The sequence below is a fragment of the Acomys minous genome (genome assembly GCF_964271855.1).
Source record: "Acomys minous genome assembly, chromosome: 6".
Classification (NCBI taxonomy): domain Eukaryota; kingdom Metazoa; phylum Chordata; class Mammalia; order Rodentia; family Muridae; genus Acomys; species Acomys minous.
This window is the reverse complement of record NC_140487.1, coordinates 53,304,824-53,321,891: the sequence shown is the minus strand read 5'-3', so window position 1 is coordinate 53,321,891 and position 17,068 is coordinate 53,304,824. Positions and strand designations below refer to the sequence as shown.

The 17,068-nt window shown below is 49.9% G+C and overlaps 2 protein-coding genes and 1 long non-coding RNA gene across 4 annotated transcripts in view; 1 reads left to right on the top strand and 2 right to left on the bottom strand.

Moving 5' to 3' along the window:
• Positions 1–4,491: 4,491 nt before the first annotated feature.
• On the bottom strand, positions 4,492–8,522 carry LOC311599532. Its single transcript, XR_014779926.1, has 3 exons — positions 8,398–8,522; positions 8,112–8,212; positions 4,492–5,880 (listed from the first exon to the last, which is right to left on the bottom strand). It is a non-coding gene; the product is annotated as an uncharacterized lncRNA (long non-coding RNA).
• Positions 8,523–9,820: 1,298 nt separating this feature from the next.
• The window catches only part of MINDY4 (MINDY lysine 48 deubiquitinase 4), a gene marked incomplete at its 5' end in the record, with an annotated part of 134,332 nt that continues 127,084 nt past the window's right edge, over positions 9,821–17,068 (top strand). For both annotated transcript variants that reach the window (XM_084785485.1, XM_084785484.1), the window contains one exon: positions 9,821–9,970. In XM_084785485.1, the coding sequence (XP_084641611.1) occupies positions 9,821–9,970 (150 nt within the window). The remainder of the gene's footprint in view (positions 9,971–17,068) is intronic.
• On the bottom strand, positions 10,050–16,735 carry INMT (indolethylamine N-methyltransferase). Its single transcript, XM_084785494.1, has 3 exons — positions 16,331–16,735; positions 15,031–15,238; positions 10,050–10,592 (listed from the first exon to the last, which is right to left on the bottom strand). Exons 1-3 carry the CDS (start codon positions 16,485–16,487, stop codon positions 10,163–10,165), a joined length of 795 nt encoding a protein of 264 aa, XP_084641620.1. The 5' UTR covers positions 16,488–16,735; the 3' UTR covers positions 10,050–10,162.

Genomic DNA, 17,068 nt, shown 5'->3' with positions numbered 1-17,068 from the left:
TCAGTGGTTCCTACCGTTCTGAGAGTAAGAGGATTGGGCCTTGCAGGGGCACACGGGGCTGGTCATGAACACACCCTACTCTGCCCCGCCCCCATTCTACTCTCAGGCGTTGTTGTGCTAGTTTACCTCAGGGCCTTTGCACTGGCCACTCTCCCAGAGATACTTGGCTAGATAATTCCTCAGCTTACTCTTTCCTTTCCTTCTTCAAAGGTCACTTCATAGAGACACTCTGCAGCTGTCCCGGCCACTCCCCACACCTGCTCCTGTCTACTTCTACACGGAAGGACAGCAGCTTTGCTGGGAGAGTTCTCTTGCGTCTCGGTCCAGGTCTGGACAGTCCGTAGCCACCAGCTGACTAACACAGGGCCGTAGAAGCCCCGAGATGTGCCCTTTGCTGTGAGGTTCTGCTGACCTTGAGTAAATTGGTATTCCGGTTAGATTAATGTGGCCATGCTTTGACAGCACCAGCTCCATCTTAAACTTGTAACAAAAGCTCTAACTGAGCCAAATGGCTGGCTGACAGCCCCATTGACGACTGTGCATTAGTATGTAAATGACATTGTTGGTACCTGAGCCTTTTCTCCAAAAGGGACACCCAAGAGCTCAGATAATACTTTCTATGACTATAAATATAAACGCCTTCAGACTGAGTGTCCACTGTGATTTGAGACCCTGCCCCTGTGAAATCTTTCCTCTCCATCCTTGGTACCGCAGCAGCACTCGGCCATCTGAGTGTCACCTTGAAGGGTGGTCTCTTGGACTATTGTGGCAGCTTCCTCTGTGGGCACAAACTGTTAGTTTCCTCACTGCTGCTCTGTTCTCAGGTGACTTCTTACCGCCTCGCTTGGCTGGTGTTTTCATCTGTTCCTCCTGCGTTATTTTTGCTTCTTCTGGCTTTGTGTGCTGTGCAATAAGCCAGCTCACTTAGAAACAGTCTTTTCTGGGCCTGGCTCTCATCCAATGAAAGGGTAAAGGGAGCTACCTCTCTTGGAGAAAACCATCCTTAAGGCGAGACTGTGATTAGATTGGGGACCTGGACACTCTTGGTGGTGCAGTGTGACAGTAGGCTTCGAGGTTGACTGTGCATGGACACAGTGCCCTGAGCTCCTGAGGCCAGGCTGGAGAAAGATGGTTCCCCCCCCCCATCCCCCACTGTCCCTTCCTGCTCTGGAGGCTTCCCTTGAATCCTCATTTCAGGCTCTGTTTCCAGAAGCTGACAAACTCACAGGAGTTGAAACCACAACATCAATGTGTCCCACAGCCTCATCCCATCCTCTGTCTCATAGTCTCCAACTTAACACTTCCGGAAAGATCTCTCTCTCAACCATTTCTTTGGTTTTGTTTCTTCCAACAAAGAGGTTTCACCTGGCTTGTTCCTGGGGTTTAGTGCCTGTGAACAGTAGCTCTTCTATAGATAACATTGGTTTTGTGACTCATTGTTCACTATTTATGGAGCAAGGTTGGCTGTACTGTGAATTTTGTGGAAAGCTCAGGCTGGGCCTTGGCATGGGTAGGTAAGAAGGCTGGTGGGGGCCGGCATCAGGAGGAGAAAGGGGAGGCATCCCAGGCTGAGGAGCAACTAACACTCAGGTGAATGCTGAACATTCCTAAGCTATGGTACCACCCCCAACCTCACCCCCACCCCTGGAGAAGGGGAGGGCAGGTGAGAGAAGTTCTGCAGGGGCACGCACGAGTAGAGGGCGCATGTACTCTGTGCCCAGGGCAGAGAGCCCAGCAAGGTGGGTCCCAGGGGCTGCACATCTCCATCAATAGACAGACAGGCTGACAAGAACCCTGGCTCTGCCTCTCACATATCAAGCATGGAGCAGCAAGTCTGCCTCTCTTGCGGTGAGCAGAGGAAGAGCTCCCCTGGGGCTGAGGTGTATATGGGACAGACTTCTTCCAGGAGGTGTGTGGCCTGGCACAGAGACCCTGTTGTGGCAGGTGGCTTCATTCCCGGGGTGGTCAGAGCCACGTTCTTTGTGCTGGAAACATACAGAACAATTTTCAAAACAGTAACCACCACGCTGTGATGACAACGGTAGCAGCAAGTCCTCAAAGCAGGAGGGCATTGTCCTAGAAGGGAGGGAAGACCAGATTTCTACTGCAGAGCTCTGACAGGCCCAGGAATGAAGCCACTTGCCCCCAAAGAGGGCCCAGGGCCAGGCCACACACTTCCCGGAACGAGCTTGTGATCAATACACCACAGGCCCAGGGGAGCTCTCCTCTGCTCACCACTAGAGAGGTGGACTTGAGGCTCCATGCTGATTTCCATGAGGGAGAGTCAGAGTTCCTGTCCGTGAGTCCTTCTGTTGAAGAAGACTGTGCAGACCCTGGGATCCACCTTGCTGGCCTCTTTGCCCTGGGCACAGAACACATGGGGACCCTAATTATATCATCTATCTCAATTGCCAGCTAGACAGAGATAGGATGGAAACCCAGGCTACCCTTATTTGCAACATGACCAAAGACAGGTCTGTAAGTTCTCCAAGTCACGGATTACGTATCTGCAAAATAGAAGGTATGGTAGCTAATCTCAGTTGTCAAGTTTATTACATCTGGAATCGATTAAAATGCAAGCAATTGGGCATGCCTGTGAGGATCATCTGAGGTGGGAAGGCCCATCCCAGATCAGGGCCACACCTTCTGGTGGAAGCTCACCTAAAGGACATGAAAGAAGGGAGCTTTTGCCTTTGCCTGCTTGCTCTCACTGTTGCCTGCTGCTAAGGGATTCCTTTACAGGTGTTAGAATCTTCGTCTTTGGGATTTCAATGTAGACTGAAGACTAGATGAGACACCCAACCTCATGAACAGTATCAACTACTGGACTTGGAGCCTTTCCATTGGGAGCCAGCCATCATTGAACAAGCCAGACCATAGTCTGTAAGACATTCGAATAAGTTCTCAGCTTGTCATGGTGGCTCACGTCTTTAATCCCAGCACTTGGGTGTTGATGTTTGTTTTTAAACTCTAATTTATTTGGGGTATTGAAGCCTCTACCTACCCTTCTGCCAACCTCTTAACCCTGGGAATGAGAAATAGTGGGGAGAGGATGTGCAGACCCCTTTACTTCTCTAGATGTTTAGGGTCAATGGATTCTTTTGGGGCAACACCAATCTCTATCAATAGCAAATGCAGTGAGTAGTCTCCTCTTCCTCCTCCTCCTCCTCCTTCTTCTCATTTCTCTTTGCCCTCCCCCTCCATCCATCTCTGGCCTCTTCAAACTGCTACATGCCACACACACTGACACTACATGCCACACTTTCTCCGGGCTCTCCTATTTATCTTCCTGAGAGTCTTAGACCACGCCCCTTTCCGTGCCGCAAGAGGCAGACCATTACTAGCTGACAAAGACTGCAACCTGCAGGAGGTTGGACATACTAAAACCCAAACTAAAATCCCACAGTTGGGATTAAAACAAAAACATAATTATATAATATAACTGAGTTTAGAAAGAAGACAAAACTTCCATTATATTTAGGAGGTAGAAGCAGGTAGATCTTTGAGTTAGAGGTCAGCCTGGTCTACAGAGGAATCTCCAGGGCAGCCAGGGTTATACAGAGAAACTCTGTCTTGAAAAAAAAACCTAAATAAATAAATCCTCACATGTACGCATGTGTGTGTATATGCATGTGTGTGTATGTGCATGTGCGTGTGTCCATGTGTGAGTGAGAGTGTGTGTGTATGTGTGTGTGTGTGTGTGTGGAGTGTGGCGGTTTAAATGAGTACGACCCACATAAGCTCATATATTTAGTTACCACTTAGTCACCAGGAAGTGGAGCGGTTTGAAAGGTTTGGAAGGATTAGGAAGTGTGTCCTTGCTGGAGGACGTGTATCACCGAGGGTGAACTTTGAAGTTTCAGAAGCCCATGTCAGATCCAGGATTCCTCTCTCTGCCTGCTGCCCTTGTGTCAGCAGGTAAAGCTCCCAGCTCCTGCTCCAGTGCCATGTGTGCTGACGAGCTCCCTGCCATGACAGCCATGGACTGCCCTCCGAAGCTGTTAAGCAAGCGCCCAATTAACTGCTTTCTTTTGTAAGTGTTGCCTCGGTCGTGCTGTCTGCTCACAACAATACAACAGTGACTAAGACATATATAATCATTTTCTGTCAGTTCTTTTCCTGCAGAGAAGCCTGACTAATGTAGGGGGTTGTTCTAATTCCTCTGCACTTGCTTACTGCAGACCTAGTATGTGCCAGGCCCTGTGTTTGGTTCTGGGAGCACAACCTCAGCCTCACACAGTGACGATCTCTACCCTCATGGAGACCAAGCACAAACTTCCAAGCAGCTAATCCCTGCCCTATGCTTGTTTTCAGAAGTGCATGGCCTTGGGAGAGAGGTGGTGAGCCTGCAGGCGGGCTCGGTGGCTTCTCTTTTGCAAACCTGTCCCTTGAGCCAGGGACGCTATTAACAGGAGAGGGAGGGATACATAGCACATGGTATTGTAGGAAAATAGTGTAACTAGACATAATACTATTTTTTTGTTTTCTTTCTTCTTTCTTTCTTTCTTTCTTTCTTTCTTTCTTTCTTTCTTTTTTATAGGCACATCTCTGCTGTTAACCTGCAGGGCTGTGCATGCCTTTCTTTCTTTTTCTTTTTCTTTTCTTTTCTTTTTTTAAAGATTTATTTATTATGTGTACAACATTTGGCTTGCATGTGTGCCTGCTCGCCAGAAGAGGACACCAGATTTCATTATAGATGCTTGTTGGGAATTGAACTCAGGGCCTCTGGAAGAGCATCCAGTGCTCTTAACCTCTGAGTCATTTCTCCAGCCCCGACATAATACTATCAGGTAAATTATATCAGTCTCAGAAAGCCAAATGATCATGGTTTCGTTCATATGCTATGCTGGTTAGTTTTTGTTAGCTTGAAACAAGCTAGAAAAAGAAACCTCATTAGAGGAATAGCCTCCATCAGATGGGCCTGTGAATGCACCTGTGGAACATTGTCTGGACTGCTGATTGGTGTCAGGGACAGCCCACCATGGGCGGTACCACCCCTAGGCAGGTTGACCTCGGCTGTCATAGAAAGGCAGCTGACCATGAGTCTTTTTTTTTTTTTTTTTTTTTTGGTTTTTCGAGACAGGGTTTCTCTGTGTAGCCTTGGCTGTCCTAGACTCGCTTTGTAAACCAGGCTGGCCTCGAACTCAGAGTGACCCGCCTGCCTCTGCTTCCCGAGTGCTGGGATTAAAGGCATGCGCCACCACGCCCAGCTCGACTATGGGTCTTCAAGCAGCTTTCCTCCAGGTTCCCGCCTCTGCTCCTGCCCCAGTCCCTGTCCTGACTTTCCTCGGTGACTGACTGTGATCAGAAGGTGCAAGTCAAATGAAGCCTTTCTTCACCAAGCTGCTTTTGGTCAGAATGTTTGTCATGGGAACAGGAAACTTAACTAAGACATATGTGGTGTCTGGATTTTATATCGGAATGTAAAATTATGTATGAGCTGTTTAGGAGAACAAAGGGAACTAATGAGAGGGGAAGACGGAATGGGAAACATGGGCAACGTATAATACGCCTGTGTGGGAATGAATACCTTATATAATGTTGTAGAATGTGCAGTGGAAGAAAACAGAGAGCTTCACAGTCAAGGAAAGAAGCAGAGACCCAGCTCTGAAAGGAGCCAGAAGACAAAACTGACACCAGCAGGACCTGGCACCACTTGAAGGATGGTGCCTTGCCTCGTCCTGCTGTTGGTTTCTGACGAAGCCCAGATTTTCTAGCCGCTTGCATATTTTCTTCTCTTGGGAAGGCCTGGGAAACAGGCCAAGAAGTAAGTACCCAGGCCTAGGTCCCTGGTGGCCCATGCTCCAGGTGCCTGCAGTGTCCTTTCCCACCCAGAACCTTGAAATGAGTGTCAAGACACACGCAGCTTGAGTCCAGAGCCTGGAATGGGAAAAGGGAACCACGACGTCATTCTTTACCACACACCCAAGGCTGGCACCTCGGATGTCTCAGCTGCTGAAGTCAGGTTCTGGAACCTTCTGCTGACCAACCCTTCACTGCACCTGTGCTGGATCCTGCTGGTGCTGCATGCTCCAAGCACAGCTGGGTATAGTGAGTTCTGTCCTTAATCCCTTCCTCCCAAGACATTTGGATTCCTGGCACACCTGCCCCTTCTCCCCTTCTATGGATCTGTGTGTGTGTGTGTGTGTGTGTGTGTGTGTGTGTGTGTGTGTGTATGTGTGTGTTGGTGGTGGTGGGGTTCATTTGGCTGTTTGGGAGCCAAATGGCTGGGCTCTCTAACATCCTCCAGAAAGTCCTTTCTCTGCCCTTCTGCTTGATGGATGGATCTGGGGTTTTGAGGGAAATCCATGCCTTCTGAAACCTAAAAAATATACAGTAGTTCTCCCAGCTGAGGCTGAACACTGCTCAGCTGCCAGCCAAACCAGCTGCTCACGTTTCTCTCCAATCCCAAAGCTATTACAAACCGAAAGCACAACCTTCTTTCTTACACACGGGGGTATTCAGTTCCCAGTCTAACGACAATGGTGGAAATAAAGATTTCCATTCCAGGAGGGGCTTTCTCTGTTTGCAGCACTGCAGCAGAGGCAGTCTCAGTGGGCTGATCATGGCAGACGGCCACCCCAAGTTTTTCCAGGTGATGTTCACCCTGGGAGGCCTCCACCAGTCCCGGGCACTGCACTCTTATTTGCCTACCCAGGCTTGGTTCCCTGCTGCCTAAAAGTATCTCTTCTTCCCATTAGGGTACCCTGCAGAGAGGTGCCTTACCTCCCTTGGCTTCTGGCTCCCACCTACCCACCCTCAAAGAGGATGAGGGTCCCAGCCAGCAGGCCGGTTTCTACTTCACCCAACTCCAATACTCTAGTCCCTCTGCACTGTGCCCAGTCTCAGCTGATGGTTCTGGAAGCTGGAGGTCAGTGCATAGCAGTTCTACCCACCTCTCCTACCTTTGACCCCCATGGCCCTGACAGGGCTGCCAGCCCCCTTTCCAGTCTTCAACATCTTGCTTAGCTGACGGCACTTGATCCCAGCTCCCGCCAGCCACTGGGACTCTCCTGGACTCTGGCAGTGGGGTGAGGCGGGGGTGGGGGTGGGGTGGGATGTTCCTTTTCCTTTTTCCAGGACCAGGCCACCACCACACCATTATAGCCACCTTCCTAGCATAGGGATCCTGGACTTTAGATGTCAGAGAGGTCCACCAAGGGCTGGACTGCCAGGAGCCCTCATCTTCATGCAGGCAGGAAGTGGCTCATCTTCTGATTGCATACTTCCTGGTGATGGGAGTGATGATGGTCGTTCTCTTTAGGACACAACCTTCCTCAGCCCCCCTAGGCATCCTTGCTACTGAAGGTTGCATTTAGTACTGTCCTTCCTTGCACCCAGTCCTCACCACCGCACCCAAGAATGATTCTTGAGCCTGGGCTCCTATGCCCCTCAGAAACCCGATGCTGGCTTTGGTTGGGGAGTGGCTACTGGTGAGAAAGCGGCTGGCTGGTGGTCTCGCTTTCCCAGTGTCGTTTGCTCAGACTCTGCAGTGGCACATGTGATCTGAGCCCCAGGGAGCCTACACTTCCCCCACTGAGTTGGAGCTCAGTGCCTGTGTGCTGGTCAGTGCCTGTCAACTTGACAAATGCTAGACTCACCTGAGCAAAAGGAACTGCAATTGACAAGTGGCCCCATCAGACTGACCTACAGGCAAGCCTATGGAGCATTTTCTTGACTAATGATTGATGTGAGAGGGCCTAGCCCACTATGGGTGGTACAACCCTTGGGCAGGTGGGCTTGGGTGGTACAAGAAAGCAGCCAGGAGAATCAAGCCAGCAAGTGTCATTCCTCCTGGATGTCTGCTTCGGTTTCTGCTTTGAGTTCCTGCTCTGACTTCCCTTCATGGTAGAGTATACGCTGTAAGCTGAAAAAGGCTTTTTCCTTCCCAAGTTGCTTTTGGTCATGGTGCCTTGTTGTAACAACAGAAAGCAAATTAAGACACCCTGAAAGCAGAGAGGTCAGCATCACCAGGGAAGGGGCCACCTCCACCCTCTTCCTCTTGCTGTCCCTAGACGACTTTGAAAGCAGATTTCTTGCTGATCTCTTCTACAAAGGTTATATCTGGAAAATTCAGTAAGTCATTGGCACCTGTATCTCCTAAAACTTACCAGGATATCCGGTGTTAGCAAATCTGTTAGTTGGACTCGCCAACTCTGCTGCCTGGATTGCACTTAGTGATTCCGAGGTCCTTCCTTCTTCCTTCTGTTTCCTGCAGGCAGATGTGGAAGAGGAGCACAGATTCATAGCCTACACGCTGCATGGCTGTATGCACTCGCCAAGAAGCCTGCGGCTCCTGGAAGGCTGTCAGTGACCCTGAGATAGGGGCCCAAAGCCTCCCGCTTGGCATTTCCCCCCTCATGGTACTCCACCCACCAGCCACCTTGTGATCCCAACCTTATTAGACTTGCCCCAACATTCGCTTCAGCTTCCTCTCGTGCCATCTCCAGTCCCAGCTGACATGCAGAGTCTGGGACCACACAGACAGGGAGTAGGTCCTGGTTTCAGAGAGACCGTGCCTGTTGAAGGTTGGATTTGTTTTGTTTTGTTTGCCTTCCTGAGAGGGAAGGAAAAAAATACTATGTCAAAAAGTTGCTTGGGGAAACAAGCCTCTCCTAAGAACGCCGGAGTTCCACGGATGCGCTGCCCTGCACTGCCCTCTCGTGGCCATATGGAATCATTGCTGCCTCACATTGCTGGAGCTCTAAAGCAAGTACCAGGGATGACACTTGGATTTATCCTTGACACTGGAGGGAGGACACCCTTGTTACTGCTGTCTAACCTAAGTTTCAGGGTAACCTCCCAAACACAATGGAACACTTAGGAAAACACTTGGTTTTAGCAGCGATGGAGGCTGTCTTTTCCCGGGTCGCGGCTGTTGACCTGCTGTTTCTGTTCAGTGCTCAGAAGTGGAACACCGGTTAGAGAGGGGAAGAGACGCACTGTGTAGTAAGGCGGTTCAGGTAGGTGGCTGTCCCGCTTAGATTTTGTCAACAAGTTAGAGTCATTCGAGAAGAGGGAACCTCAATTGAGAAAATGCTTGTACTCGACTGGCCTAGGGGCAAAACCTGTAGGGCATTTTCTTGATCAGCATCACTGAGGTAAAATCTTGTGGGAGGGTTTCCTTAGGGTCAGCACACAGAAGCTGTGGTCCAAAGGGAAGTTGAAGCTGCATCTCACGCTGGCAGCTGAACTTGGAAATGCGTAAGAGCCTCTCGGGCGGTACAGGTTTTGAAGGCATGAAGGGATCATGGAGTGAAGCTGAAGCCTGACACCATGAAAGGCCAGTAGAGGTCGCTGGTGAGCCGGCGGACTCAGTTGACGAAGCAAGCCTAGAACGGAAAGGGTCACGCAGAGAAGTTGAGGCTTGGCACCGTGGGGCAGGGTCGGAGTCTTCAAAGAGAGCCCAAGAGAGGCTATTAATGAAGGTACAGCCCATCTGCCGCAGGGAGCCCAACATTTTAGAGTTGGGCTGGTACTATGGAAGATCACCAAGGACAAACGGCAGCTGTGGAATAGAGCCAGCTAGAGCCCAAGAGACAAGCTGCACTTGCTGTGGCTGACAGGGTGCTATAGCCCTCCGCTTCTCTTACAGAAGGCCAGGGTGCCCAGAAGCAGCCCATATACCCACCAGCACATTGCATACATTGGCATCTCTGTTCTGAACCCGGGCATGGTGGCCAGAGTGTCTGTGGTTGACGCCTGCAAGTCGGCTGAAGTTGCTGAGACAAGAGACCCACAAGAGCTGCCTCTGGCCACAGTGAGAGAAGCCGGTAGGCGTGGCTAGCTTCCTCAGTGGGTACTACCATGTGCAGGCCCCATGAGGGCGGGCGCTAGCTCCAGCTGCCTCAGTGGAAACATCTCACCAACCGCCTTTCTCCTGTTCTCCGTCCTGTGCTTGCATTTCTGTTTACAGCATCCGCTCTCGGATAAACGTCTGTTGTTGGAAGAAGATATCCCAGGACAGAATGTAAGGAAACCATTTTATTTTAATGAACTTTGATCAGGGAAAGAAAAAGGAGCAATAGGGACCTTGAGGTTCCCCCCCCCCCTTGTGACCAGTTAACAGAAGCAACATGATCCGTGTTAGAAAGCTGTGGAGCAAGACTTTTTAAATGTCTGCCATAACTTCCCCAGGGAAGGCTCTTGTTTGCCAGGGGCTTCAGGCACTGGGGTCCTTGCGGGCAACCACAAAACACATGCCGTCGTTGACGCAGTAGGCCTGTGAGTAGCTGAGGGGGACGCAGCTGCACTTCAGCACCTGGCAACCAGCATTTTTAACAGCCTTCTCCACTGTCTCCTTCTCCAGGTAGACCCCTGTGAACTTCTTGGGGCCCACCATATAGTGCTGGAAGCGCAGGGTAACCATGGTAACCAGGTGGCCCCCTGGCTTCAGCAGGCCGGCCAGTCTGCACAAGGCTGCCTGGTAGGTCTCCACGTCAGGACAGGCACATTCCATGGCCAGACAGGTTAGCACGCAGTCAGCCAGGGGCACTTGGGCTGACCCTAGCGGGGGCGTCTTGGTCACATCACACTTGAGTACACGAGTGACTGTCCTTCGGAGCTTGGCCTCCTTCTCCTGCCACTTGCTTCTGTGAAAGGGTCAGAGAGATGATGGGATGGTTACAACAGATAACGTGGCTACAGTCAACCAACATGATGAATGATAACGTTAGTAATTATTAAGAGCAGCTGTTGTGGTTGTTAGGTGTTTCTATGGCCCCACAGCGCCCCAGATTTAATCTGATCAGCAAGATGCCATGCAGATGAAAAGGGAGGCACAAAGCTGCTCACAGCCCCCAGGCACGGTGAATTTGTTATTTGATTTTGTTCTCCTCTTTCTTTTTTTAAAAATATTTTTTCAAGATTTATTTATTTATTATGTATACAGTGCTTGCCTACATGACCGAAAAGGGCATTATTAGATCACATTATAGATGCAATCTATATCGCATGTGGTTGCTGGGAATTGAACTCAGGACCTCTGGATGAGCAGTCAATGCTCTTAACCACTGAGCCATCTCTCCAGCCATGCTGTCCCCTTCTCTCAACTCCACCTTTCTTTCTTAAAAATCATTCAGTCTTTTTGGTGTATTCCATTATTGGTATCCTGTTTGTATGTACAAACATGTGGGTACACACATGTGTAGAAATGTGCATGCAAAAGTTTGCACATGTGTGTGGAGGTCAGCATACAACCTCAAGTGTCCTTCATTCCTCAGGAGCTTTCTGTTCTATCTTATTTTATTAACACAAGGAGGCTAGGCTGGCTGCCTAGCAAGGCCCACGGTTTATCTACTTCAGCCTGCTCAATACTAGCATCATAAGCACAAGCCACACTATCTTGTGTTTTGTTGTTGTTGTTGTTGTTGTTGTTGTTTTAAATATGAGTTCTGGGAACTGAACCCAGCTCTTCATGTTTGCAAGGTAAGCACTGCATGACTGAGCTGTCTCCCTACCCTTTAAAAAATTATTTTTCAAGCTGAAAAAAAATATATATATATAAAACAACTTTGCCCTTTTTTGGAGACAGGGTCCTTCTGTGTACTCCAGACTGGACCAGAACTCACTCTGTAGCTCAGGCTGGCCTCAAACTCATGATTCTCCTGTCTCAGCCTTCTGAGAGCTGGGATTCAGGTATGTGTCACTTAGCATGGGATTTTGGATCATCTTGTGGCCAGTTCTGTGGCATCACTTGCAAGGGTAATGCTGTATAGGCCCTGCCACTCTTTCTAACCCTACCTCCCACCTCATAGAGAGTTCCTCGGCTTCCGCAGGCTGTGAATGCTGGTATCTCAGCACTAGGGAGGCAGAGGAGGATCGTGGATGAGTTTAAAGCCAATCTGGGCTACATAGTAAGACTCTGTCCCCCCTCCCCCCCAAAAAAACCAAGCAAACAAACAACAACAACAACAAAAAAACAAAACAAAAACCCAACAACAACAACAATAAAACCCAGACCAAACAGAACAAAACCTAACTCCTAGGAACCTTGAACTTATAAGCATCATAAAACAGTTTCTGGCAGGAGTAGGCCTCTGGTTAGTAGCTATCTGACTTTGGTCTCTGGATTTGCCAGTTTGGGATAGCTCTGCACATGGAATCCGGCAGTGTTCTTTCCTCTGTGCATGGCTTACTTTCAGCACAATGGCTTTAGGCTCGTCCACGTAAGGGCTCCCTGCTTTTGTAAATGTGTACGTTCCTTGGCTTCTTGGGGGGGGGCGGCACATGATTACGGTGGTTTCCTCCCTGTCTCCCTTCCTTGATAGTCTCCTTCCTGACCTCTGCTTGCAATGGGCCTCCTCCCTTCTGGCCACCCAGTGATGCACCCAGAGCTCCTTGCCCAGCCCTGCAGTAACGTTGGAGTTCCCACAGTCCTACCCTGCTGCTTCCCGCAGCATCTCCATGGCCATGTCACATAAGCAGCTCACGTCACAGTGCCCAGCCACATCTGCTGCCTAAGGCTTTCTCCTCCTCCACCTCCTTCCTGAAGCTGGGGCCACAGACCTGAGGATTACCCTTGACTCCCCACTTCCCTTTGCATGTAAACTGCTAGTCAGAGTTGCTGTGGACTCCAGCATCCTCCAAGCCCTGCCATGGGCTTTTTTTTTTCTAGTTATAGTCACTGCTAGAGGTAGCCCTGCCACCTGCTGCTCTGACTGGGTTGGACACTTTCCTCACCTTGGTATGCTGAATAGTTCTTTCTTTCTTTCTTTCTTTCTTTCTTTCTTTCTTCTTCTTCTTTTTTTTTTTTTTTTTACTTTTTAAATTTACTGTAATTTATTCACATTACATCCTGACTATTATCCTTTCCCTAGTCTCTTCCTGTTCCCATTGTCCCTCCCTCTCCTGCCCTAGTCCCTTCCCTTAGACCTCTTACAGGGGGGCCCTCCTCCTCCATCAGCTAACCAGAGCTTATCATTCGGATACCCTGCTTCCCCTTCCTCTGTGTGCCTACAGGGCCTCCCTGCCAAGGAGAAGTGATCAAATCGAAGGCACCAGAGTCCATGTCAGAGGCAGTCCCTGCTCCCCTGCTCCCCAGTGTGAAGAATGAGCTGTCCATTGGCTAGATCTGAACAGGGGCGTCTAGGTTCACTGCATGCATTGTCCTTGGTTGGTACTTCAGTTTGTGCAAGCCTACTAGGGTCCAGATCCACCCGCCCTGATGGCCTTCCTGTGGGGCTCCTGACCCCTCTTGGTTCTTCCATCCCCTCCCCCCCCACCTTTCCATGCAACTCTCAGCCCTCTGCCCAGAGTCCGGCTGTGGATCCTAGTGTCTGCCCCATGCCCTGCTGGGTAGAGTCTCTCAGAGGGCATCTATGTTGGGCTAATATCCACTTACAAGTGAGTCTAAACCACGTGTGTCTTTCTGAGTCTAGGTTCCCTGATTTAGGATGATCGTTTCTAGGTCCATCCATTTGCCTGCAAATTTCAAGATTTCCTTGTTTTTAATAGCTGAGTAGTATTCCATTGTGTAAATGCACCACATTTTCTTTATCCGTTCTTCCGGTTGAGGGACACTTAGGCTGTTTCTGTTCTTTCAGGGATGCGGGTCCTGAACTACCGAGATGAGTCAGTGGGTAAAGAAGCTTGTTGCTGAACCTCATAACCCGAGTTCAGCCCCAGGACCCACATGTTGAAAGGAAGGAACCAACTCTCACAAGTTGACCTCCACACATCCACTGTGGAATGCACGTTACCATACACATGCATTCACACACACATCACATACACACATGCATCACATACACATGTATACCTACACACATGCATTGTACATACATACATGCACACATATATACATACATCTGCACGTTAACATACAAACATACACTCTCACAGATAGGGCATCCACACATTCACGCCCACACATTCACGCTGCATCCACACATATGCAAACGCAAATACACATGCACACATTCACAATGTGCACACACATGTGTACACATGCTGTGTCATTTTTCCACTCTTATCATAGTCTTTTGGGGTGTTAGTGTGTGGCCTTGGTGGCCCACCCTGATGCCTGGCCGTATCTTTTTTATACACGGGTCTGAAACCTTGGCTGTGCTGCTCACATCACTTGCATGGTCTTTCTGAGATGCAGCCCTGTTCCTTCAACTACAGGAGCTTCAGCTCTTGGGAGAGAGGTCATTTCTAGCCCAGCACATTGCTCTCCTGTCCCCGCTGAAGTCTCTCATCTCACCTCACACCACCTGTCTCACTCTAGCATGAGGGGAGCTGTCTCCCTGGTGTAACGGGAGGTCCATGGACTTCCTCCTGCTGGCTGTGTGTACTCTTGACTCATGACACCCAGATGGGACTAACTCCGAGGCTTCTGTAACTAGCATTGGCCGTGGACACCACAGGCTGTCCTGTTCTGTAATAGAGTCTTCTGTTTTAGTATTTCAGGGCAGAAACAATGACCTGTTTTTACTCTGCTCTAAGGGTGCCTAGAGGACCCTCTCTAAACCAGGGCCTCAGTTTCCCCAGCTGAAGGATAAGGTCAGCATCACAGACCCTTGCAGCTCCAGTTGGGGGCATGTACCGTCTATAAACCAAAATGGATACAGGACCTGCAGAAGGTAACTGCTGTTGGCCTCCGAGGCTTTGTCACAGTGCTGAGGGCACAAGTGTAGGGCATACCCCACAGCCTGTCTTTCCATAACAAGTGTATCCCCAACATCAAAGGAGACACCAAACCAGTCTCCAGAGAGAGTGGGAGTAGTATAAGCTGGGACAGTCAGCAGGACTTCCTGGAGGAGGTGACATAGAAGCTGGTGTCACAACTGGATTAAGTAGGTACAGAGAAAAGAAGAGCAGGGCCAGACAGTTTGGGGACAGCATTGAGACTGGAGGTCCCAGGGGAACCCAGAGGGACCCAGAGGGAGGATAGGTTCACAAGGTTCAGGCAGGCCAGGAAGAAGGTGAGGTGGGTGGTTGGGTCCTTGTGATGTCCTGAGCACCAGGCGGGTGTGGGAGGTGGAGAAGGATGAGGTGGCTGGACAACATGGGACACTTGCAGATAGATACCTGTCTCCCTCCAGCTCACACACATGCTGCACTATGGTGGACCAGTCATAGGCCCCTGGCTCCTTCTCCAGCCACTTCTGCAGCTCCTGCAGGTTCTGCGGAGTGTAGTCACTGACGATGATCTCCCGGAAGGCCTCGCATGCTGAGAGCAGTTGATAGATGGTGGGGCCAGAGCCAATGTCAATGAGGACATCCCCCTTTATACCTCCTGTGGAGAGAGCATGGCAGGACTGAGCACCCAGTTTCTGCATCCTGCTGGGTGCCCGGAGAACCCCAAACCTCATTAGGATGTGCCAGCTGAGAATGCAGCAGCTCTTGCATCCAGCCTATGTGTTGGCAGGATTAGGGAGCAATACTTGGGGCAGGGTACAGCTGACATTCTCAAAGCCTTCTCCATTGCCCCCAGGATAAAAGTGGAGGCCTAGGGTATATGTCTGGCTTTCTGGATACATTTAGGATTGTTCTCTAATCATTTTATGTGTTTATTTCCAAAAAGTGGATTTAGAAAACCCTTTCTGTAGTTGCCCTTTACCTATTGTGCCCCTGCCCAGGCCGTGCCTACTCTCTGCCCCGGCCTTCTCCAGGAGCCCTGCACTTCCCTTCCAGTTATTTTGAGGGAGCTTCTTGTCCCCCTTTCTTGGCACTGGTTAAGAATGTGTTTGGGGGTGCCCTGAACAACCTCTAGGCTCACACAGAACACACTTTCCCCACTTGGCAGCCTGAAGTACATTGCTTTAATTTTGCTGGTGCCACCATTTACTGTCTGACTTTGAGTGGCCACCTCTCTTCCTCCCCACCATGCTGAGTCTATTCCCCTTAGATAGTGGAGAGAAATTATGGATGCTTGCATGTGTGTGTAAAAAGGCTATAGAGCTCCCTGGAAGGCCTCTGGCAGAGGGGAAAGGGGTACACCATTGGTACTCAGGCTCTTTCTGTCAAGTGTGTGTGCGTGTGCGTGTGAGTGTGAGTGTGTGTGTGTGTGTGTGTGTGTGTGTGTGTGTGTGTGTGTGTGTGTAAGAAGGCTATAGAGCTCTCTAGAAGGCCTCTGGAAGAGGGGAAGGGGAACACCCTTGGCACTCAGGCGCTTTCTGTCACTTCTCCCAGCACGGGCCTAGGAGCTCCACAAACCTGCATGTACTCCTCAAAGTTTACAAGGGAAGCAATTAAGGCCGATCGTGGTGGCAAGCCAAGTTCTTTGCTCCTGAGGCACAGCTCCTCTGGACCTGCACACACTGCCATTTGTGGGCCCTGCAGACTGCCAGGCTGGTCACCTCCACAGCATCTGTATTCAGCCACTCACCTGCAGAGAAGGTCTGGTGGAGGTTCTGCAGGCTAAACTTTACGACCTCCCGTTCTGCCACCGTGCCTGAATCGAAGCTGTAGAAGGTGGTCAGGTAGTCTTTGGGACTGAACTGTTGTTCATAGTCCTCACCGCTCAAGTACACCTTGCCCTCCATTCTGGTCAGCCCCGTCACAGCTGTCTGTGCTCCTCTTGCGCCTGCAGTGTGCCCTCTCCTTTTACACCATACCTTTTATGATCTCTTTAGTAGACCTCCCTTGCTAGGGAGGAGCTAGGGTTCCTGCAGATGATGTCAGTATGCTGGTATTAGATTTCTGGCTGAGTTGGGTTTTTGTGATGAAGCCAGAGAATGCTAGAGTGCTTCCAGCCCTGTGCTGGGGACGCTCTCCTCCCTAATTCCCCAGGGTGCTGTGCTGACAGGAGGTGCTTACTGTAAGAGAGATACAGAGGGGCAAAGAGTAATTTGCAGAGACCAAAGAGATCAGAGTCCACTCACTTTTTCTTTGTTTAGTTAATTCTTTTTATTTATTTATTTTTTTTGAGGCAAGATTTCTCTGTGTAGCCTTGGCTGTCTAAGACTCGCTTTGTAGACCCAGGTTGCCCTCGAACTCACAGTGATCCGCCTGCCTCTGCCTCCCAAGTGCTGGGATTAAAAGCGTGAGCCACGATGCCCACTGTTAATTCTTTTTTTTTTATTTTTTAACATATACACTTATATTATCTCACACACACACACAC